This window comes from Ailuropoda melanoleuca, chromosome 10 (genome assembly GCF_002007445.2).
Source record: "Ailuropoda melanoleuca isolate Jingjing chromosome 10, ASM200744v2, whole genome shotgun sequence".
NCBI lineage: Eukaryota > Metazoa > Chordata > Mammalia > Carnivora > Ursidae > Ailuropoda > Ailuropoda melanoleuca.
Genome location: NC_048227.1, coordinates 108,142,622 through 108,166,493, shown reverse-complemented (window position 1 = coordinate 108,166,493; position 23,872 = coordinate 108,142,622). Strand labels below are relative to the sequence as shown.

At 50.5% G+C, this 23,872-nt stretch overlaps 1 protein-coding gene across 1 annotated transcript; it reads left to right on the top strand.

Annotated features, from left to right (window-relative positions):
* The first annotated feature begins 10,208 nt into the window (after window positions 1–10,208).
* Window positions 10,209–15,534, top strand: GPR31 (G protein-coupled receptor 31). Its single transcript, XM_011224275.3, is given in 2 exon segments — window positions 10,209–10,472; window positions 10,474–15,534. Coding segments are annotated over 2 exon segments (933 nt in total). The 5' UTR covers window positions 10,209–10,338; the 3' UTR covers window positions 11,273–15,534.
* The last annotated feature ends 8,338 nt before the right edge of the window (window positions 15,535–23,872 follow it).

Below are 23,872 nucleotides of genomic sequence, written 5' to 3'. Positions count from 1 at the left end.
CTGCAGGCTATGCTATCCCCAAAATTCTTCCCCAAGTCAAAGGCAGACACCTGAGAGCCGTCACTCCTTGTTTTCTGATCTTAGTTAAAGGATACATGGTTTTGAAGTAAGAGTTGTCGGTACCTGAGTGATGAGTGTATTGAATCCCGAACGACGGGAACAGCAGTCGACCCTATGTGTGCGTGCTCTTCAATAAAGTAGTCCGCTAAGGTCACGAGTGAGGCATCTTCCCAAGAGGCCCCAGTGTGCGTGCGGGATTCAGGTGGGGGCCCGGACAGTGGAGGTGGGGGCTGCCAGACACAGGCGTACGTCCCTGGAAGAGAGCCGATTCCTGACACAAAGCTATGCGGCTCTCTCTTGTCTGGGCCTAATGAGTGAACCTTCGTGTGTGTTGTCTGACCACCCCTGTTTTTCCCCTGGGATAGTGGAAAGCCTTCTTCATGGGTCACATCATAGTCTCCTTCAAATTCCTAAAGTTTCTCAGTAAGTATCATTTGAGTTTTGTCGACGCAAATCGAACAAGCCTATTAAAATTTCTAGAAGAAAGGAAGAGTTTTATTTGAGCCCAAATGAGAACAGCTGCCCAGGGTACACCACCTTCAGGAAGAACAGAGAGCTCCGGGGAAAGAACACTTAATACAGGGTTATATGTGTTTATTTCGCCCAAAGAGTTACAAATCATCATGACGAAGAACATTCCAGAAAGTTACAAATTTATCTTATGCATTTAGTATGTGTAGGCTGCCTGGCTCTGGTCTCATGGGAACTCAAAGAGGTTTTACTCCTATCTTTATGACTGAAATGTTTTTTTTTTTTTAAGATTATTTGTCAACTAAACAGATGTACAATGTGTGCTTGGGGCAGGAACAGAGCAAATGTTTGAAGTGTGGTCAAGTCGTTCTGACTCTGGAAAAGTTAAGGGACAGCTCCACTGGGAGCCCAGGGGCAGGTCCACAGACATTACAGCTGAAAATCTTTCTTCTATAAGTTTCTTCTATCAAAAAATACATTAATGAAAAGCAATATTAGAGTTTATGGTAAAAAAAAAAAAGCTACAGAATTGAAATTAAATAGAGACAACTATATAATTTGCCCTTGACCCTGGGACTGGGAAAACCCAAAGTGGGACTTGCCCCGAACCCGTGGAGTTACCATAGGGAGAGCTATGGCACCACGGGACGGAGTAGAGAACCAGCCCCTCATTGCCCGTCCCAACAACCCCAGCCCCGAATGCGCAAGCATTGTCTGATTTCTTGTATTTCCAAGCAAACTTTGAAGTAAAAAAAAAAAATAACACGCACTAATAGAGAAGGGATTTGTGCCAATATTTGGGGGTGTGTAGGGAGCTGGGGCCTGCAGCCAAAGCCCGGTGGTTATCTTCAGAGCAGTGCTGCTCATCGGTGAGTGGAACCAAACACAGCCACCCACCCTTCGGCCCCCACCCAGGAGCGTGTCCTGCCACACTCAGGTCCACGCTGTGGGCTCTGCGCCAGGGCCTGTGGTGTGGACACGCTGAACTGCCTTTCCCAACCGTCCCCAGCAAGCACAGGGCACGGCATGCTGACCGAACATTCAACATAACAGTCTGAGGACCATCTAAGCATGATGTCACACATGTGCGCACACGCACACACATCAATTCCGAAAACCAGAGTGCAATGGAGAAACACCCCCAAAGCGATGCTGTAAATAAACGTAATTCTTACCTCCTATGATTTTGTCCTTCTTTGAATCTGTTTGAGAGCCGAAAGTTCCAGACGCTAGCTCTGTATTTAAGCCTGGCTTGCATTGGTGTCTGCTGACGCCAGGTATTCTCTCTACTTCTATGTGTATTTGGTTTTCCATAGTTAAAATTTAAAACAAAACCGTTCCAGTTCCTACACAGTCAAATCACCAAGACTGTGCTGTAAACACTTTCATAATCACTTTGTCTAAAAAAGCCCAAAAAGTATAAAACCTGACAAATGGCCTTCTTCTGAGAACTGATTAAGGGTATGGATTTTTGTTCGTTTTTAAGTCATTTTGCCCAATGTAAGTATTGCTACCTTGACTTCTTTTGGCATCCTGTGCATGGTAGATGTTTCTCTATCCCCTCGCTTTTTTAATTTTATTTAAATTCAATTAGTTAGCATATATGTGTCATTAGTTTCAGATCATTCACTCATCAGTTGCATGTATCACCCAGTGCTCATCACATCAAGTGCCCCCCTTACTGCCCGTCCCCCAGTTACATTGATAGACCTGTATTTATTGCCATCACTCATCATCAGGGAAATACAAATCAAAACTACAATGAAATACCACCTCACACCAGTCAGAATGGCTAAAATTAACAACATAAGAAACAACAAGGGTTGGCAAGGATGTGGAGAAAGGGGAACTCTCGTGCACTGTTGGTAGGAATGCAAACTGGTGCGGTCTCTCAGAAGAACAGTATGAAGGTCCCTCAAAAGGTTAAAAATAGAGCTACCCTACAACCCAGCAATTGCCCTACTGGGTATTTACAGAAAGGATACAAAAATACTAATTCAAAGGGGTACATGCACCCCTATGTTTATAGCGGCATTATTTACAACAGCCAAATTATGGAAAGAGCCCAAATGCTCATCGACTGATGAATGGATAAAGAAGATGTGGTGTATATACACAATGGATTATTAGCCATAAAAAAGAATGAAATCTTGCCATTTGCAGCAACATGCATGGAGCTAGAGAGTATGATGCTGAGCGAAGTAAGTCAGTCAGAGAAAGACAAGTACCATATGATTTCACCCACGTGGGATTTAACAAACAGAACAAACAAGCAAAGGACAAGGGAGACAAACCAAGGAGCGACTCTTAACTGTAGAGAGCACACTGCTGGTCACCAGAAGGGAGGCCTGCGGGGAGACAGGGGAAATAGGCGATAGGGATTCAGAGTACATGTATCATGTTGAAAATAAAATAAAATACAATAATATAAAAAATGTGGATTTTTTAAAAATAAAGGACAACACTTTTTTTCTTGAGGGAACATTTATAAAAACTGTTCCATTCTAAGTCACCAACTGCCCTCTGACCTCTCACTCAAGCTCCAGCGAAAGGGCATCTCTAAGATCAAATGTCACCTACTGAAACTTATGGAACGTTCTAGACATTTCTTTTTCCTGCTCAGAAGGGTTTTCTCAGCCTCCAACAGGACCTGACCCAGTCATGAGGCCCCAGGTTGGTGGTGGGTTGATACTGAAGGGCTTTCCATTAGCATCCCATGTCCCTTCCAGTCCTACTTAGTGTTATTTATGGAGATTGGGGCTCCTAATTGGCAGGGAGGGTGTGCTCTGTCACTCCTGCCCCACTGCTGCCTGTGGGGTGATGCTGCTGGCCAGTGGCTCTGCAGACCTCTGCTGCTCCCGAGGGCATCCGGGCCTCCCCATGACCCCTCCTTGGCCCTGCCAGGGTCAGCCTTGACCACTTCCAGAGAAGCCAGCCTCTTTGTCCAGGAATGCCCCAAGACCTGGGACCAGGAAGCCACGTGCCCCACCCAGAAAGGAGGCCAGTCCTCCCGGGGTTGCCTTGTTCCTCTTCGGTGGCTGTCTTTGGCAGTCAGAGTCTATTTACCCGCTCAGGGCACGAGTTCTGGGCCAAACAACGAGTGGTGGTCAGTATTTTGTTGTTAACTTTCTCATGCTGGAACCTCTTTCCCGTGTGTTCCCTGCGTAACCATAGGTGCTGTGTGAGATGCCGAGCGCTCCCGGAGGGGTGCTTGGGTGGGGCACATGTTGTCAACAGTGTCGGCTATGGCTGGGAATTCTGGGCACGTGCAAGAAGGACAAAGACATTAATTGTGGGAACTTGGTCCAGGTCAAGGAGATAAATCTCCGGAGGGTTCCGTTTCCTCATCTGCAAAACGAGAAATTAGGGTTAACTTCTAAGAGCTCACTTGCTCTAAAAAATACTGTGATTCTATGATTTAACAGAAAGGTCATTTGTAGCTGATGATGCCAACGGAGAAAACAGTTCAAAAATGTACTAGTAACTATGCCTTAAGGTAATCCCTGAATAAGAACAATTAGATTGACCAGATTATAATGTTCTTCAAACACTGGGAAATGTCTAGCTAACTGTAGCCAAGATGTCTTAGTTTGGTGCATAACTGCCCATTCCTCCCAACGCCTCAGGTTGAGAAGCCCAGCCAGTCCTGAATGGGGTCCACTGTGAACATCAGCTCCTCTTATCTGCCTGTGTGGGCAGATCCCTCATCTCCTGGAAGTCCCCTCTCTGCCTTCTAAGTATCGGGTCAAAAGGCCTCTTGCTCCCTAGGTTCCCCAAAACTGTGAGGACTCCAATGTGAATGTAGATTCAGTTCTTGTTTGATTGCAATAAAGGGAGAAAGGTACTTGGTTGATAAAATGTGATTCTCTAAGGATCCCCTCGCCTCCAAGCCCGTGAGGGTCAACACTCGCCCACAGGAGGATGGCTTGCCTAGCAGCTCGGCTGGGAACTGTCAGGCTTGTCATGACCTCCAGCCCGAGAAACAGGAAAATGAGGTCTTCTCCCCAAAACTCGAACCTCAGTAGCCGGAGCACGAGGACACAGAGAAGAGAAAGGGGGAGATGCTCGGCAAGGATCAGGCTCTGAGAAGTGCACTTTATTTATTTTTTTAAAGATTTTATTTATTTATTTTCGTGAGAGAGGGAGTGAGCACAAGTGGGGGTAAAGGCAGAGGGAGAACCAGACCTTCTGCTGAGCAGGGAGCCTGACATGGGCCTCGATCCCAGGACCCCAGGATCATGACCCGAGCCGAAGGCAGACACTTCACCCACTGAGCCCCCCGGGCGCCCTTGAGAAGTGCATTTTACTCAGAATTAAAAACCCTCCCATTCCTGTGTCAGCCCATCGGCTTGCTGACAAAGCACGAGGCCCAGGCACGTGGTAGGATAACCCGTCCCTGAGGGGACATCAGACCCCGTCGCGAGTCCACCAGGGGAGCCGTCTGATCGCTCTCTAAAATACAAATGAATAAGTCAGTAAGCAAATAACTAGGTAAAAATTGCAGACAGAATGGAAGCTAAAGCCACATTGTAAGCTGCGTCCAGCAGCACTGAATCTTGCTCATTTGCATGACATTCTGGAAAATTCTCTGCTTTATAAATGCTGTTTTTCCTATTTGACCCTATCACTGCCTATATTTTCTGTATAGAAGGGATCACTTCTGTAATTAGAAAATAATTACAAAATTAAGAATTAAATTATTAGGTTGTGAGTTTGCATTGTGCTGGGGAGAACCAGTCCCAGACGAAGGTCAAGGCTTGTGGTCAAGGTGCTGACTACGCCCCCTCAGGCTTCACGCTCTCCTGGGAGGAGAGAGAGGGGACGTTCCTGTGATTAGAATTTTGCCACTGGCCTCATGAGAATGAGAATTTAAAGATCCCTTCCGACAGGTCTTGCAGCTACAGAAACAGCGGACTTTGGCCCACTTGAACAACAGGGGAAAGAGGAACAGAAAGGAGAGGAAGGGCCAACTGGGGGGGGGGGCGTCATCAACCCCCTTGGGGTCTACGCCCTGATTTGGGAAGGGTGAGGGTTGGGGATGGGGAGCCAGCACAAACAACAGCTATGTTTGACACGATTTATTTTTTTTAAGATTTATTTATTTATTTGAGAGTGAGCACGTATGAGCAGGGAAGGGGCAGAGGGAGAGAGAGAGAAAATCCCAAACAGACTCCATGCTTGGAGCCCAATTCAGGGCTCGATCTCACAACCCAGAGATCATGACCTGAGCTAAAACCAGGAGACAGACAATTAACTGACGGAGCCACCCAGGCACCCCGACACCATTTATGTTTAAAACTACATGCGTGCCTCTGCTGGGGGTATCACAGCTTCTGTCTTTTCCCTTTTCATTGCACATTTCCGTGTTTTCCATTTTCATGCTTTGAGAATATATCAGATGTACAATCAGGTAACATTCAAGATTATTCTGTAGAGATGCTTCAAGGGTCATCAATGAGACTGGACTGTGGTCCGTGTGCCACAGATTTATTGGATGAACAAACAAAGTAATGAATAGCATACTTAAAATGACCAGTTTCACGAAAATCTATCTAAAAATGCCATTTCTGGCTACCTTCAATCCATTTCTCCAGCAGCAGTGAGACGACACCTCTGAAAACCTGGTCCCATTTACCAAGAGCACGGTCAGTTTTGCTTCCGTCCACACCTTCCTCTCGTAGGTCCAGTTCGGAAGAGTTAGGGGTTTTCCATCATTCTGAACTTGAAACTCTGTTTAATTTTAACACGTGCCCAAAAAAATGATGAAAAAGAAAGTTGTTGTGGCTTTTTGTTTTGTTTTGTTTTGGGTTTTTTCCCCCCACTAGGAAGCACCTTTCTACACTTGGCCTGTGTTGGAGTTTGCATATAACCGTTCACAATTTTATTTTTGTAGGATCACCATTTTTCTACAACAATAACTTATGTTCACAGTGATCTCTCATGCATGAGACCCTATTACATTCGTCATTCACTCCTTTGGTGGTATTCGCATTGTAGGGGTGTTCTGAGGTGTTGGAATTCTTTCACCCGAACCCTAAACTCAGATGCACGCTCCAGTCGTCACAGGACTCAGCCACGTTCGTGGGACTTCGACCCCCTGAAGCTGCACTGCCAGCTCCTTTTTCTAAAACATTGCCACTTTTCTTGGAAACGACCGTTGCTCCTTCCCCCCAAGGCTCACCCTCCCCCGGAGTTGGAGGTGAAAATAAGAGAAGTGAAGAGTCACAGCTCTTAGATGGGAGTAGCGCCTCCCTGGGATAGCGTAGGAATTCCTTACGAGGAGAAGCAGGGTTGAGGGAACGGAATGCGGTATATGGCAGCAAGAAGAGAAAGCTGTCGTGAACTTTTGAGAGTCTCCAAGACAGCCACTAGCCAAGGTTGAGAATACAATGTGCAGTCAATCTGTTGGGACCGGCAACCCCAGCTGAGGGCCCGTCCCCCGGCTACACTGTCCCTGCCCCAGGCCTTACCCTGGCATCCCTGACTATAGTTTTCCTTCTCCTTCCCTGACTCCGTCCCCATCCCATTTCAGCTCTTACTATTATTGGATTTTATTCTGCGTTCCTTACAAATCTGTGTGTATTCCTTGGCCTTTCCTGCTGGAATATCAGTCCTTAAAGTTAGGAAATATTATGAACATTATAAGTATTTGTATCCCCGGCACAAAAGGAACAACACTTAATATGTTCCATTTTTTTTTAAATAAATAAATGTGTAGTAAAGTATTTAACTTTGCCCAAAAAAAAAAGGAGTTGACCTTTGGCCTCAGCTGCCAGGAGGTCATCTCTGAGCCCTTGGAAGGTCATGCCCGATAGAGACATCTTTTCCCCGGAGGCTTTGGGATAGCCAGATGGTAATACTGTGATGAGGGGCAAGGGCTTTGGGCCACGCACATCAGCTGTCCCTCCAGAGGGGAAGGAGCCTGAGATGGGCCACACGGAAGGTCAGCCACCCTTACATGATGGACCTAGGTGAGGCCTCTGGACATCAAGGCTGGGGGTCCCCCAGTTGACAATGCTTGAGGTGTGTTGGATACTGGGAAAGCCACCCCGACCCAACTCCATGGGGAGGACAAAAGAAGGTCCACCCTTGTTACTTCCCTGGACTCTGTCTCCCTCCCTCGGTGGATCTGTGTGTCCTTTTTCTGTAATAAAATGAAACTATGAACAAAACAATGTCCAGTGAGTTCTTGGGATCTTCTAGAGAATTATCAAAACTGGGGGTGGTCTTGGAGACCCCAGATTTACAGCTAGTGACTGAAAAGAAGTGGTCTTGTGGGGACCGTTGCTCCAAACACCACCATCATTTAACCTCAAAGCGAGTGACGAGAAAATCTAATTCAGAGTAATTATTCAGTCTTTACAAAGTCTTCCATCTGGTTATCCTCAGACATAAAAGAAAAACTGAAAGGCAAAGCAGAATTAAATTTGTGTGTTGGTTTGAAGCAATGATTCAGTTTTCGTTTAAATTTAGGAACAGGCATGTAAATAAAGCATACACCATAAAAACTTCTCTGCAGAAGTTTCCTTAATGGGAAGAGCACTGAAGAAATAGTAATAGTGATTGAAAATAGAGTTTCTGGGGATAATAAGATTTAATAAGACAAGATCCCTAATGGAGAAGCTCAAATATTATAACTTTAAAAGACAGGAAGTAAAGAACAATGCAATCTTTAAGAAATAAGGAAGATAAATGTGTATTGAGAAAAAGAAGCAGAATTTTAATTCTGTTGTTTTTATTTCCTATATTTAAAAAGGGAAATGCTTGTGTTACCTATTGAGCTAGGATATCTGTAATTTAGAAGGTTTCCTGTATAAGCTGAAATCTGCAGCTATGGGGTAGCTTTGAAAGTCTGTCGGTCTTCAATGTGTTGTGAGAAGCACGTTTGAGTAGCTTGCATCTCTGAAGAGCTAGTCGCCAGCTTTTCTGGGTGTCCTCGTGTGCCCACAGCCTTGGCAGAGACGAGGCGGGGGCCCGCCGAGCGCTCCTCACCTGGAGCTGGCCGTATTGCATCGTCTCGCGGAGCCGCCCACAGTGAGGGTGCCGCTGGCGAGCCCTCCTCCGTAGAAGGCAGCAGTCTGGAGGCGCCCGTTGGGACAGCCCCACAGTCTGGGTGCTCAGAGGGCTCTCCCAAGCTACCTTCTTAGGAAACAAAGAGACAGGTGAACCTGCCTGGTGCAGAGATGGGTAATGTGTGGGCAGATGGTCCAGCTGGAAAGGAGAACTCTGATAAAATTAAAGCAAGAGGAATAGGAGTCAAATCACCTGAAATATCAGGTTAATCAATGGCCCTGGTGGGCTTCTAGAGATGTGGGCTTTTCATGACATAGGAGTGAACTGTGGCCAATCAGAGGCAACAGAAGAGCGTGGTCAAGACCCCGGGCGCTGGTTGGAATCTGGGCTGGGAGGCCTGCTCCTGCATTTACCAACTTGTGAGCTTGAGCAAATAACCCAACCCCTCTGGGCCTCCACGTCTTCAGCCATAACACAGAACTTAAAGTTGCACCTGCTTCACTCCGTTGTTGCGTGGTTCACCGCGATAACGTGGGTGAGCGCGTAGCGGTGCTGGACACCAGACAAACACACAGTAAGCCTTCGTACCTATTATTGCTGGGACGTTTCTAGGTCTAACGTCAGGTCCCAGGAGGAAAGACATCAGGGCACCCAAGAACTGATGGTCGACGCAAAAGCAAAGCAGTATGCCAGGAGCGAAGAGAGTTCTGTTGAACGTCTGAGCGTCACGTGGAGTTCACGACAACTGCAAACGGACCTGGCGCCCACGGTGCCCCAGGCATGTGCAGGATGAGTCAGACACTCATCGTGACCCTGCGAGGATCACTCAAGACGCTGGAACACAGACGTCCCTTCGCTTCCCGCAATCACACCCCTGCTAAGTGCAGAAATCAGAGTTAGAATGAAAACGTGTTTGACTCCAGAGCTCAAACCACACGAAACAGAACCGAGATAATTAAGGGTCAACAGGGCATCAGGACCCAGGTGAGTTGGTGTCGAGAATGGTCCAGAACCAAGGTCAACGTGGTCCTCAATGGGAAGGGATGACTGGATTCGTTTACTATCTCATGATCCTGACCTTCTGGTGGAATCTATGCATCTTGACCAGCCCTCAGTTCTGCTCTGCTCTCAGGGCCCACGGAGGCCCACAGGTCTAGATCCCAATCCAGGCCGTGCAGGAGGGAGGGGAAAGCTCCTGGCAGAAAATGAAATTGACAGAGTAAGAGGACAATTGAAAATGGCCAACCATGGGCCCCCAGAGTGTCGTCTGTGATGTCAGGACCAGATTTGGGTGCCCGTGTGTGATGGAGCCCCGTGCAGGAAAGTCTCAGTCAGCGTCCTTCCTCTGGGGGAGGAGCCCTTCCCCACGAGGCATGCTCAAGCTTTGGTTCCCATCATCATTTTTACTGTACAAAGACGAGACGTCCTGGCGTGGTGAAGCCTCTCCGGCCCCGTGGGCAGCAGCCACGGACGCGTACCTGTGCTCAGCCAAACATTCGGGACGTCGTCGCTCCAGCAAAATGCCAGATGATGTGAAGTGAAACACAAGTTCCCCTTTTTAGGTCAAAACTGCAAGGGTTTTTTCCCTCCCCCACCGATCCTCTTTCCCCAAACAAATTTTAGTTTGCTTTTGACTTTATCCTGATGCTGGTTCAGTACTTTTCTTACTGAGAAAATGCAGAACTCCTCTATCCTGTGGCAGGAAAAAGCCCGTTTCTTTCGTTTTGTGGGAGGGAGCGTCTCCCGAAGCCCAGCTCTGCGCTCTGCCACCGCAGAGCGGAGTCCGGCGGCAGGATGGGCGACATGCCCCCCACCAACTGCTCGGTGCCCAGCGTCGCGGTGGAGGTGTCCGTGGCCACGCTGCTCCTGCTGGAGTGCGGGCTGGGCCTTCTGGGCAACGCCGTGGCGCTGTGGACCTTCCTCTTCCGCCTACGCCGTCTACCTGCTCAACCTGGTCGTGGCCGACCTCCTGCTGACCTTCTGCCTGCCCTTCCACGCCACCTTCTACCTGAGACGCAAGGCGTGGCGCTCTGGACACGCGTCCTGCCAAACCCTGCTCTTCCTGCAGGTCCTCGGCCGCGGGGTGGGCGTCGCCTTCCTCACGGCCGTGGCCGTGGACCGGTACTTCCGGGTGGTCCGCCCTCGGCTGAAGGTCAACCTCCTGTCCCCCCGGGCGGCCTGGGGGGTGTCTGGCTTCGTGTGGCTGCTGCTGCTCGGCCTCACGCACCAGAGCCTGTTCGTCTCGGAGGCCGCGTGCCCCAGTCTGGAGCCCGGGGGACAATTGTCCTTCAGCCTCATCTGGCAGGAAGCACTGTTCTTCCTGCAGTTCATCCTTCCCTTTGGCCTCATCCTGTTCTGCAATGCCAGGATCCTCAGGACCCTCCAGAGGCGACTCCGAGACCCCGACAGACAGCCCAGGGTGCAGCGGGCCCAGGCGCTGGTGACCGTGGTTGTGGTCCTGTTCGCAGTGTGCTTTCTGCCCAGCTTCCTGGCCCGGGTCCTGTTGGCCGTCGTCCGCGGGGCGGGCGGCTGCAGGGTCCTAGGAGTGATGGTGCACGTGTCCGACGTGGCCAACGGCCTCACCTACTTGCAGAGCGTGCTGAACCCGGTGGTGTACTGCTGCTCGAGCCCCACGTTCAGAGCCTCCTACCGCAAGGTCTTCAACACCCTCAGGGGCCGTGGGAGGGAAACCGAGGCCCCGGGGGACATCAAAGGCTCCTACTCCTGAGGCCGGCCAGCCCGCCGGCCCCGGGGCACAGGAAAGGCGGGGGTCTGAGCGCTAACGACCAGTACTGAGGGTTGCAGGGAGAGGAAACTTCGGGGCTGCGCCACAAGGACCGGGACCCACACGCCGGCACACACGCGGTCTGCGGGATTTCCTTCAGCTACTCTGCACCATCGGACCGCGGAGCAGAGTAGCAAGCCAGAGCCTCCTTCCCACCCACAATGATGCAGACTGAGCTGCTGACCTGGAAGCAGACAGCTGCTGCGACCCCTGCCACCTCCCCCAGAAGGAAGGCGTTCTCATGGGTCTGTCATGAAAGGATGAAGGCAGAGACGGGCGCTGCTCTCCCTCTGTCTGGTCTTGGGGAGTTGTCTGCTTTCACTCTGCAGAGAGTCTGCTCTCTCCCCACCTGCTGCACAGACCTGTGATGACCGACCCAGGAAAGTGGCACGCGGGGCTGTAGGCCACGTTCGGGGTGCGTACCTTATCGTGTTCCATGCTCGGCTCTGCCTGGTACATAGTGTTTTACAGTTGATAAAATTTTGGTTTGCATAGACGGTACATGATGTCAAAGACAGCACAGTTTCCTAGTTTATTATAAGAAATACGTTCCTACTAAATTTCTCAAAATTGCCGCCAGAACTTCTCTCTCAAGTTTGACGGTCTAAATGCTTCTGAAACTCTCTTTGCTTCCCTGCTCTGAGGAGTCCCTGTAGTTTATACCTCGTGGAGAAATGTGCAGTTTCCACCCGATCCCGGGGCTTACCTGGCGCAGAGGGGCCCCCAGGGACCGGCCCCGGCCCGGAAGGCCACATGGTCCTATGTCATGCTCTTAGATTATGCCCCACACCTGGAGCTCATGACGGTGACAAGAAAGTTTGGAAGTCTCCTTCCTGACTGCCTTGTCTCATTCTCTGTTCAAACCTGGTGCTGTGGTCCCCAAAAGGGACTCGCCAAAATGCTGAGAGGAGGCACAGGGCCTAGTTTGTGACGAGGCCCACACCTGGGGCTTCCCTGGAGCCACACCTGCCTTGTCCACGCGGACAGAGCCCTGCTCTTCCCCAGCCGCCCCATGATCTTGGTAATACTCAGGGCTAAGTGGTGACCTCAGGCCAGAGGAAATGGCAATCTGACCTCCTGTATCGCTCGCCTACCAGGTAGGCTCCTTCTCGGAACCAAGTTTAAAATGTGCATGTGTTCCTGTCCTGTGCTCTGCCTGACACGGTCCCCGGAGGATGGCAACTGCGCTCAGCGAGACTGTGCTACTGTTGCCCGTTTTGTGTCCTCCCGAGTGAGTGGAATTTCAGGAGACTGGCAGAGAGCTGTGGCCAGGCAATTATGCGAGAGGTTCGAATAAAATTCTCTGCTCTGGACACAGTCTACACCGTGACTGTCTTCTTGTCGTGGGCTCACTGCACGTGCCATTCCGCACGATGCTGCTTTTTAAAAATCTAACATTTAACATACATTCAATTAAACATAACCTTTTCCACGTCATGATAAACTCTCCATAGGCATTCTTTACTTGATCCCCCCATAATCTGTCCAGATGTTTCTTAACCATTTCCCTGAGGCTGGACATTGAGGTCTGCGGCCCTCTGCACAGGTAAATCAGGCTGTGAAGTCACAGCCCCCCAATAGACCTTGCTGCAGCCCTGCCCACGGGCCTCCTGAACAGGCTCGTGGCCCCGCGCCAGGCTCTGCGTGAACCTTCCCGGCACAGCAGTCTCCGGGCTCCTTGTTGGGCCAGCCAGCCTTGCCCAGGAGCTCGGCAGCCAGCTGCACTTCCCACCGATCCCTGCTCGTTCACCCGGCAACTGGGGGTCTCATTGCAGCAGAGCCCTGGCCCTCCTCTCTGCTCCTGCCCACACAACAGGTGGGGGGCCCAGGATCTTTAGAAACACCTGATGCCTCGGCCAAGCCTGTCGTTCTGACTCGGTCAGTCTGGGGAGCCCTGGGGCCCCACGGTTTTTGAAGCACCCTCGTTAATTCTGTGAATGTGCGGCCAGAGCTCTGTGCACTGGGTGAGTGGCCACGTTCAGGGCCCTTGGTCAGCATCCTGCTCTGTCACTTCCTAGCTTTGTGACCCAGGACAAACCGCCCAACCTCTCTGAACTTCCCTCGCCTGTGAAATGGGGGTAACAAAACCCTAGCCGTAGGATTGTTGCACGGCTGAAGGAAAACAATGCATGAAACGTTGAGCACGGAGCCGGGCACAGCACTGGCGTCCAGCAGGCATGACTCTGCTGCTCCCGGGGCTCGGTTTGTTCCTACCACTTTGTTTCCCCCCCGCACCGGACTGCGCCCTGCGGGGACACTGTGCGTTATCCGTGCACCCCCAGCACAGAGCCTAGAGCGGGACGGGCAGCCCGTGAGCTGCAGGTCTCAACATTCTGCCAACTCAAAGGTTTGTCAGGTTTCTTTCTTTCTGGGAAATCGTTTCCAGATCTTCTCTGAGCTTCTGTCGTCCGCGAATTTCGTTCATCACGTCTGTGGAAAGGGACACTGTCTCTGCACGTTGGCAGGTTCCGGCTCCAGCCGACACCCGCCTCTGAGGCCGTTTCTCTGGCATCGTGTCCTGTCACTCCAATCGCAGAAGCCCCGCAAGTTCTGCACCAGACGCTGTCTTCTCTGAAGACGTACTGTGGAGGAAGGGTTCTTGCCCTTCTCCAAACTATTTTCTCTGAGTAGGGAAATGAGTCAGAAGGAAAGTGTGGGCAGGCAGCAAACGACGGGCCTCAGAACCACAGCGACTTTGCTGTCAGTCGCAAGTTTTACTTTCTTTTCTCCTTTGCCTCATTTCTCATAATTCAGCAGGTGCACAGTCTCATCTGTGAGTCTTGCAAATCTCAGCATTGTCTGGAAGGACGGCCAAGAGACTGAATTTCAATCTGAGTGATGATTTCTTTCACTATTCAGAGGAGACCATCAGTGTTTTTAAATCCTGTTAATGTTGTCATTTCTTATTCCAACTCCAGGAGGCCACTGATTCCTCCTTGGCTAAATGTAAGTCTTCCAGGGGTGCACAGAACAGTCGGATCTCTGTCTTATGACTTCCTGCCCACACTTTCTGGTCCAGCCCCTGAGACTGGCCTCTTCATAAAGCCCCCTGGCAACACCCCACCTGCACCCCGACACATTCCCCCCACCCTGCAGGTCGCCCTCTGGCGCTCACACCTGCTCTCCCCTCTGCGTCCCTGCCCAGAATCTTGGAAAGCGTCCATGTATCTTTACGTCCCTAGCACTGTGCACAGGGCCTGGCACATAGCAGACACGGACTACATTTGTGGAATAAATAATAAATACATGATCAAATCGACCTGATTTAAAGTTAACAAATGGACTTTATTAATTACTTAACAGGTTTTTTTAAAATTTTTTATTATGTTATGTTAGTCACCATACAGTTTTTTTTTTAAATATACTTTGAAATTCTGGATCGAGAGGCAAACTTAAAATATCCTTAAAGGATTTTCTAGGAAGACACTAACACAAATAAAAATAAGATAATTTTTCATATTTATTGGAGAAAACGTTTTCACAGTTACTTCTGCCACTAATGGAGTCAATGATTTTGATTTATTTATGGGTCAGGGTAATGAACTGACTGTGTAACTGCCCATGGGCTGGGTCAGGGGCTGTGAAGTGCGTCAGCAACTTTCAGACACTTCTGGAACACACCACTAGTGTTCATGGACTCCCCAAGCGCTGCCGTCCTTGGAATGTCTCCCTTTTTACATTGTGGTAAAAGACACATCACGTAAGATTTGCCGCCTTAACCATCTTTGGTGCCCAGTCCAGTGGCAGTAAGTATATTCACACTAGTGCCGCCATCACCACAGTCCATCTCTAGAACTTTCCATCTTCCCCAGCTGAAGCTCTGACCTGTTTAGCAAGCCCAACCCCTGCCCCGCTCCTGCCACGCCCCTGCTGCCCACCTGGCTCCTTTGTGTCTCCGGGGATGGGGCTGCCGCAGGGACCTCATGAGGGTGGGCCGCAGGGTGTCTGTCTTTATGTTGCTGGCTTATTCAGCTCCCCACCCCCTCCGGCCCGAGCTTCCAGGCTGCAGGAGGGTCAGAATTCCCTTCTTCCAGGCCGAATAATATGCCTTGCGTGGACAGACCACGTTCTGCTGACCCATTTATTTGTGAGCGGACACCTGAGCCACTCCCGTGGACGGGGGAGCGCAGCGGTCTCTTCCAGACCCCGCTCTCCATCCTGTTGAGTACGTAGGTACCAGAGGGATTGCTGGATCGCCTGGAACTCTAGCTTCCACTCCCTGAGAATTTGCCAGGCTGTTTCCTACATATGGGTTCCCCACTTCACACTCCCACCAGCAGGGCTCAGGGGTCCCAGCGCCCCCACCTCCACCCCAGCACCGGCTTCCTAACGGGTGTGAAGAGGGTGAACATGTTCTTGAAAAGAAGGGTGTGCCCTGAACCCTGGAGACCGAGCAGAGGGAGCCCTGCCCCAGGGTCCTGGACAAGACAGCCAGGCCGGGGCGTTTGCTGTGTGGCCCCAGATCTCACACAATATCCTTTCCGCCCGAAGCCTCAGCCAGAGGACAAGCCTACCTGTGAATTCTGTCCGAGCAGCTGTTACCTGGCTGGCGGGACCAGGTCTTTGGCGCGCGGCCTCCCCAGCACCTGCCCCGCTGCCCCCGCTCCGTGCAGACGCCCCGGCCCCTGTTCCCCTCCACGTGGGGTGTCCGTCTCCTGCCCTCCCAGACCAGGCCCAGCCATGCCCCTCTCCCGGAGGCTGCAGCCCCTCCTGCACAACCCCGGCTGCTCCTTCACACAGCAGGTGTGAGGGTATAGACCGTCTACACCCCACACAGGGTGCATTGTACTTCGTAACACACTGCGGCCAAAAACAGTAAATGCACCACAGGTTTTTCGTTTGCAAAACCTGTGTGGTAAGCAAGGAAAGTACTATTTCCCCGTTTGCAGGTGAGCAGACTGGCACTCTGAGGGGTCAGGAGTGTGGCGGGGACCGTAGGTCACCAGTGGGCAAGACCAGGCTGTGAGCCTGGGCGTCTGGGCACCAGACAGGGGTCTCTCTGGGATGTTCTCGGCCTTATGTTCTTGGGCTTTCATTACTTACTTAATTTTTATTTTCCACAACTCCAGTTGCGTCCCGGTAACTGGGCCTCTGGGGAAAAGACACAGAGTTTGCTAAGCACCGTGGGGTCCATGCCCACCGTGGCAGGGTCGCTGAGTCCAGAACATTCCGCAGCTGATTCAGCAGCGTGGCACCGCTGTACCCCCTTTGTCCCCTTGAGTTGGCATCGGTCCCTGCGAACCGCGGTCCGCTGCCATCCCTGGTGCCCCTGCAGGCAGGGCCCAGGTGCACTAAGGCGAACAAAGAGCTCCCGCAGGTGCAGGTGGAGAAAGCAGACAAAGGAGGCGCAGATGGGCGGGGGGGGGGGCAACGCTGTGGTCCTGCATCCGCGTGAGCCCGCACACCCACTGGTCCTCGACAAAGTTTCGTGGGCACCCGTGGGAACCCGGGGAAACGTCGGCAATGAAGGTTTGGTAAAGGCTCCCATAAGGCCGGCCAGATCCAGGGGCCCAGAAGAAACTTAGGGAGACGCTTTGAGGGATGCGCTTCGGTAACTAGAGGACGAGGGGAGGCAAGCCCCTGGATTTCTAAGGAATGAGAAGGGACCCGCTCCAGCCCACGGTGTCCGAGGGAGCCTGACACTCGGGGTAAAACCCCAGGTCCTCCACTCGCGGCTCGGCACGTAGAGCCAGGAGCGAGCCGCACGGCCAGCGCCCCGTGCCGACCGCGGGGAGGACAGCCTCCTGGGCACCCAGCGAAGCAGGTCCTTCCTGCACCACACGCTCCTTCCCTGCTCAAACCTGCGAAGGCTGGAGTCTGCGCACACGGCCGGCCAGCTCCTTCCACCTTCCTGCGAGGACTGACAGAGACCACAGCACGTCCACGGGAGGGAATTCAGATGACCTAGAATTAAAAAGTACTAAGAATACGAAGTGAAAAGAGAACTTACAAATGCCAGAGATATTAACCAAAAACTGCTACACGGCTTCCCTGGTATGTATTTTATTCAAAAAGTATACCATAACATGGAACGGTATTTTAATGTCCTCATCGAGGATAGCAGCAGGAATATTTGGCCCAAACTGTACTCTTACTTTCTAAGTTAAAACAACTACATACGGCACAGAAGGAATTGGGGAACGAGGCTGGGGTCACAATGTCACGAGCACCACGGTTACCAATTTCCTCCCTTCCTTCTGTCTGTCTGTCCTTGCTTCCCTCCCACACCCCTGGTGTTCTGGCCCTCTCCCACCTGCTGGGGAGACCAAGGGGCAGCATTTCCAAGCTGCCCCGCAGGACCCCCTCTCCAGGAGTGCTCCTGGCCCCAGACTGCGGCCACGGGAAAACACCCGGGAATCTTCCCTCCATCAGTCCATCAGTCTGTCCAGGGGGCGAGCACAGAATGCTTTCTGCATTTTCACTCACAAAGGACAGCGGGCCTGATGGGCGACTTGGAGTCCGGGGAATGGAGCCGTAACATTCCTGCCGCCGTCCCCCCTTGGCATCTCCAGCAGCTTCTGAGGACAAGCGCATGTCCTCAGGGGACACGTGTGCGTAGGGGACAGTCCAGGGGACGGCCTGGTGTCCCTCAGGGCCCGCGGCCCCTGCAGACAGATTTGGGGAGGGGGCATCGTTTGTGGCGTGCGGCCGCAGCAGGGAGAGGAAAGAAGGAGCAGCAGACACAGACCTCCAGGCCCCGCACAGGCGTTGCCCACGATCTGGCAGCAGGAGGCTGGGGGTGTCCTGGTGTGCCTGCTGTGTAGACTGGTAAATGACTGCCTATACCAGCTGCCCAAAAGCCGTATTTCAGCCCACAGACAGATTTTGATTGGCCCACAAGGTATTTTTAAGTTTTCATATTATGTGTAGTTTAAACACACACACACACACGCATTTTTAGAAGTCTAGATTTCCAGCTCTTGAAAACCGGAGATTTACCAGCCCTGGATACTGATTCTCCCTGCACTGGCAGGGGTGCATCCCTGCCCCGTGATGTGGAGTGTGCACACCCCTCCCATGCCCACCAATGTGTTCCTTCCACGCCCTGAGGAAGCTTACCTTGTGGCTCCCCTTCTATACCTCACCACGTTTTAAGCACAGTTTCCCAGTGTCCTTTCCTTGGTAAATGTGATGGTTGACTTTCTGTGTCCACTTGGCCACCCCACGGTGGTCAGTGGTTCATGAGATGCTAGTCCAGGTGTTGGGTGACGGTGTTTAATGGATGTGGTTAACATCTACAGTCAGTTGTCCAGGAGCAACGAAGATGGTCCTTACTAATGTGGTGGGCCTCATCCCATCAGGTGAGGGCCTTAAGAGCCCAAACTCTGAAGGTGCCTCCAGATTGGGACTGGAAAACCTGCCTGAGGTTGCAGCCTGTCCTCTGAGCTTCAGCCTTGCCCGTCCCACAGCCACACACGAGCCACGTCCTTTAAGTAAATCCCTGTATCTGCGTGCTCACCCCATGCACTTTCTCTGTAGCACTGAGGGACAGAAGGAAGACAGATTCTGTGCCCTGCTGCCCACGCTGCCACGGAGCAGAGCAGCAATTTCAATGACACCTGTCATTGCGGAGTTTTGGGTTCACTCTGTCCCTTTGTTCCCACTGCAGTCACCTCCAGCTCCCCACTGACATCAGTATTTCTGTACCAGCTTGAGGACAGTCCCAAGTCCCCAAAGCCCGTCATCTCGTTTCTGCTCATCATCAGGCCAGTGGTCCTCATGCCATGGTCAAACCACACTGGGTCAGGCCACTGCTCATCCCGCACTGCTCAGCACGAAATCCAGCACAGACACAGGTTTGTTTTCAAGCTCTGGACCAAAGATCACACTGCTCTGTGATCAACATGTTTGTATGACACTTCTTAGATTTGGCCAGAAAAAAAAAAAGCCACGCCTCCCCACACACCTACCCACGTTTCACACCTGCATGCAATAGAATCACCAATTCTGAGCTAAGTGAGTTTTTTTTTCAGTGAAAACATACCAAAGGCATATTTAATAAATAGAAATATTTCTCTTTTTTTTAGATTTTATTTATTTATTTGACAGAGAGAGAGAGCACAAGCAGGAGGAGTGGCAGGCAGAGGGAGGGGAGAACCAGGTGCCCTACTCAGCAGGGAGCCCAATGTAGGGCTCGATCCCAAGACCCTGGGATCACGACCAGAGTCGAAGGCAGACGCTTAACTACTGAGCCACCCAGGCACCCCTAGAAATATTTCTAAACTTAAAAAACACAAGGCAAAAGAAACCATCTCTAAGCCCGAGCAGGAAGCTGGGGTGCAAACGCAGTGCACATTCTAGAGAAAATAAATACGTTTCTGGGAAATGATTCCTAGAGGCTGCCGAGAGTGTGGCTCAGGTGGACCACGTGAGATGTGGGGCTCTGGTTTCTAGCATGCATGCTGCTCTCAGGTGGAGGAAACTCCCCAACCCTTTCATGAATCATTGTTCTCATCTTTCCTAGAACTCAGGTGCGACCACACTTCCGAGGTTGGAGACTCCAATCGGTAGCATAATAACAACCTTGTTAGTATAATTAAAAATCCTAGTATAATTAATAAAAAATAACTCTCCTATGATGATATTATTTTACCCGCAACACATTAAAAGCAATTAGAGCTTTTATTTTATTCGAAAACATGGTGTTTCTTTGACTTCTAACACCAGCATAAGACAATGTAAGAGCTAGCTGCCTAGAAAAACACACTGCCTATTTCTTCTATCAATACAAAAGTAAACACCCTGAGAATGAAGGAAACTATGAAAATGGTGTAGTAAGATTCACTGGAAGCCATGGTGACTTAGTAATCACATTACGTGAAAATTAAATTCCCCACCTGACCTTTAAGGGTTTGGGGGGCAGGTGAGAAAACAAACAGTCATGAGCAGAGAGGGAGACGGAGTCGGACATGCTCGGTGCAGGAGACGGGACCAGCACCCCCATTCCATGCAGACTGCACTTAGCATCTCCTGGTGGCAAGGGGCTTCCCAGGCACTGAAGGTCCTGCCCATGGGGGAATCCTCCCCTCCTGGTCCCGCTCACTTCCCTCCAGACCCCTTGGAGAGCTGCAGGCTGCCCTGGTAACCATGGTAACCATCAACAGCCTGGAGAAACCTTGGGTGCTGGAGCTGCCTGGTGCGTGGCTGGCCTGAGTGTCTCCTTCAGTTGGCAGATACTGACCAATTCCTTCACACCCACGGGTGGGTGCACAGGCTGTGAGCACCCCCAGGGGGGAGCAGGAAGCCACGGCTATGACTTCCCAGTAAGATCCACACACTCCAAACCTACAAAGAGCGTTCTGAGTTTGCTTCTCTGTGAAATGTGGTATTCAAAAACAGATTTCCCACATCTGTGCTCAGCTTATTATTATTAACCATGGCTTAAAAACCAGGGGGTCAGGAGTGTGCTAGACCCATGAGCAGCCGTGGCCAGGGGCAGCTAGGGGATACAGGCTATGGGATACAGGGAGAAGTTCTCAGATGAATAATCAACCCACTGCAGACGCCTTTGCCACCTTTGCGGAAGATGACAGGGCTATCTCTGATGGCGACTCTATCGGGGCACAGCCCACCAAGTCTGGGAGGGGGAGGAGAGCACGGAGGGGAGCCTGGGAGGAGTGGAGCCTGATGCACTGCTTGGACGGGTGAAGCCCTGTAATGGTAACAACAAAAGGCAGGTTGGCACAAATAGAATTAAGGTCTTGTTCACACTGGATACCAGGGAGCGGACCAGCCAGTGGGAATTCTCCTGGCTCCCAGGTCACCCAGGATGATGCTCACACTGGTACCCAGTGTCACTGGCTCTAACACTCACCTGGCTGAAGGCAGTGGGGTGTGTGGTTTCCATGCCACAGTGATAGGTCACCTGTAGCCAACCGAGAACTTCGACGGGAAGAGACCAACAGCTGATGACACAGCTATCAAGGTCATGCACATTTCCGCAGACCCCGAGCTCCTGCTCCAGCATCTGGTGGTGGCCACTGAGTAACCCTCTCCACATGATTGAGGGATGGCTCCGCTGAGAGGTTTTTCCCAAAGGTGAGGCCAGGCTCCTGAGTTCCCCACTCCCCCCATAGCACTGGCAACCTTTAAGGGGTCTCCAGAGAGGACTCTCGTACGTTTCCCATCACACCGCAGAGACCAGAAGCCGTATGATTCTCCATGCATGCTGACTCACCCGAATGCCACTCTACTGATCTGTTGTCCTAATAATTAGGAGAAAACAAACCAGACATACCCAGAATTTAGAAAGCTAACAAAATGAGTGCTTAGCTTTAGAATTTTAGAGTTAATTTCTGGTGAGTAGGAGATTAAATCTTTTCTTTTAAAAAAAAAAAAACCTGTTCTTATTATTTTAGAATACCCTAAAGATGGGGCGCCTGGGTGACTCAGTTGTTAAGCATCTGCCTTCGGCTCAGGGTGTGATCCCAGGGTCCTGGGATCGAGCCCCACATGGGGCTCCCTGCCTTGCTGGGAGCCTGCTTCTTCCTCTCCCACTCCCCTGCTTGTTGTTCCCTCTCTCACTGGCTGTCTCTCTCTCTCTCTCTCTCTCTCTCTGTCAAATAAATAAATAAAATCTTCAAAAAAAAAAAAAAGAATACCCTAAAGAGTGTCCTAAAATATATACTTTAAAGTATGTGTAGATACTATATTTTCCAAATCATTTATAAAACATACACACATTTGTAAACACACATGCATACACTGTGATCAAAACAAAAAAGCAGGGGCGCCTGGGTGGCACAGTGGTTGAGCGTCTGCCTTCGGCTCGGGGCGTGATCCCAGCGTTATGGGATCGAGCCCCACATCAGGCTCCTCCGCTATGAGCCTGCTTCTTCCTATCCCACTCCCCCTGCTTGTGTTCCCTCTCTCGCTGTCTGTCTGTCTCTATCTCTGTCGAATAAATAAATAAAATCTTTAAAAAAAAACAAAAAAAAAACAAAAAAGCAGACACCGGAAAACCAAAACATAGGTAGTCACGTAGCAAAAATAAATAAATAAATAGCCAATCTACTATTGCGTGAGTATTAAAGGCAGTTTTAAAAATTAATTGCAACAATACTGCAATCAGATGGAAACTTAGTAATTATCACACGGGTTTTTTACCAATTGTAGAGGATATAGTAAAAGATTCTATTCATTCTGTATATTTGGTTTTTTCTGTAAAATAGATTTATCCACTGCAAATAAACGTTCTCCTATTAAAAATACAAGATCTGAAGGCACTTAGTTTTTTTTGTGTGTGTATCTCCATTGGCAAAGGGGCATTAGTTTATCTAGAATCTCCTTTTTTATTGTATGCCTTTTTCCTTTAACTCTATGAGTTAAAATGCCCATTTCGGTTTTTTTTTCCTTGTGTTTATTCTGTAAACTAGAAAGTACATCCCTGTGTTTTGTTAAAGCTTTACATCCTCTCACATATCTCAAAGTTACTTTGTTACTTTGGGGGCAAGCAGGGTGGGGGAGGGGTGCCTTCCAAAGCACACACCTTACAGAGTCAGGAGCTTTTAAAGGAGAATGTCCTTCAGTGTCCACCTTGTTTCCAACATCATCCCAACAAAACACAAGACAAAACAATCATTCAGCTATTATATGTGGGCACATATATACACAGTATTAATCAAACATTGTATTATTATAGTGATATGTAACACAGAGTACAAATAAAAAAACACCACGCTGAAATCAAAAGCATCTCAGTGTCAACAGATTACAGGTTTGGGGGCCGTTACTTTTTTTCACTTCGTATATTTGTTTTTGAGCATAAACTTGAAAGGCTCCCGGCACCTGCCTGAAATCCTACTGAAGGTTCCCAAGCCCGGGCGGGCCTGCAGTTGCCGCATGCGGCCACCAGGGGGCAGTAGCGCCCCACTGAGGAGCCAGCCACAGCCCTGCACTCTCCCGGGTGCCTTTGAGGAGCGCAGGCTCACCCGTCTATAGGCCAGGTTCAGGGAAAGGATCCCCAAGGGTCACGTTGAACTCAAGAACCCGGTTAATCTCTCAAAAGGAGGCAGAGGAATGAGAATTCCTTGTTAAAATGGTAACCCTCTTTCCAAAGCCAGTGCTCTCAAACTGCGGACTGAGCAGCGCCAATGCCCGGGGGGCTCCTCCATGGGATGCAGGGAGGGAAGCTGCTGCCTGGGCCTGTCTCCCCAGCCAGCCTCTCGCCTCCACTGAGGCCTCAGCTGAGACCCTGCTTCTCCCTGCCCTCTGACTCCTGCTGTGGTTCACCTGTTTCCTCAAAGCCTTCCTTACAAAGGCTCTGTTAAAAAAAAAAAAAAAAAGCCCTATACTAATTACTTTAGAATACCCTAAAGTGTCCTAAGCCTCTGTTCCTTTCTTTTTCAAGTGAGCGGTCCAGCTGTCCTTCCTCCCCCTGAAGTTCCTTTTCCCAGCATCCTTGCTCCCCTCTCACATAGGACAGAATTACTGTGTGTTCACTGTCTTTACAGGGAGGTAGGCATGCGCACAGCCCATGGAGGACTTTTCCCCAGCTTTCTTCCACCCGCTTGTAACCCCACAGCTAAGCAAAGGCCAATAAGT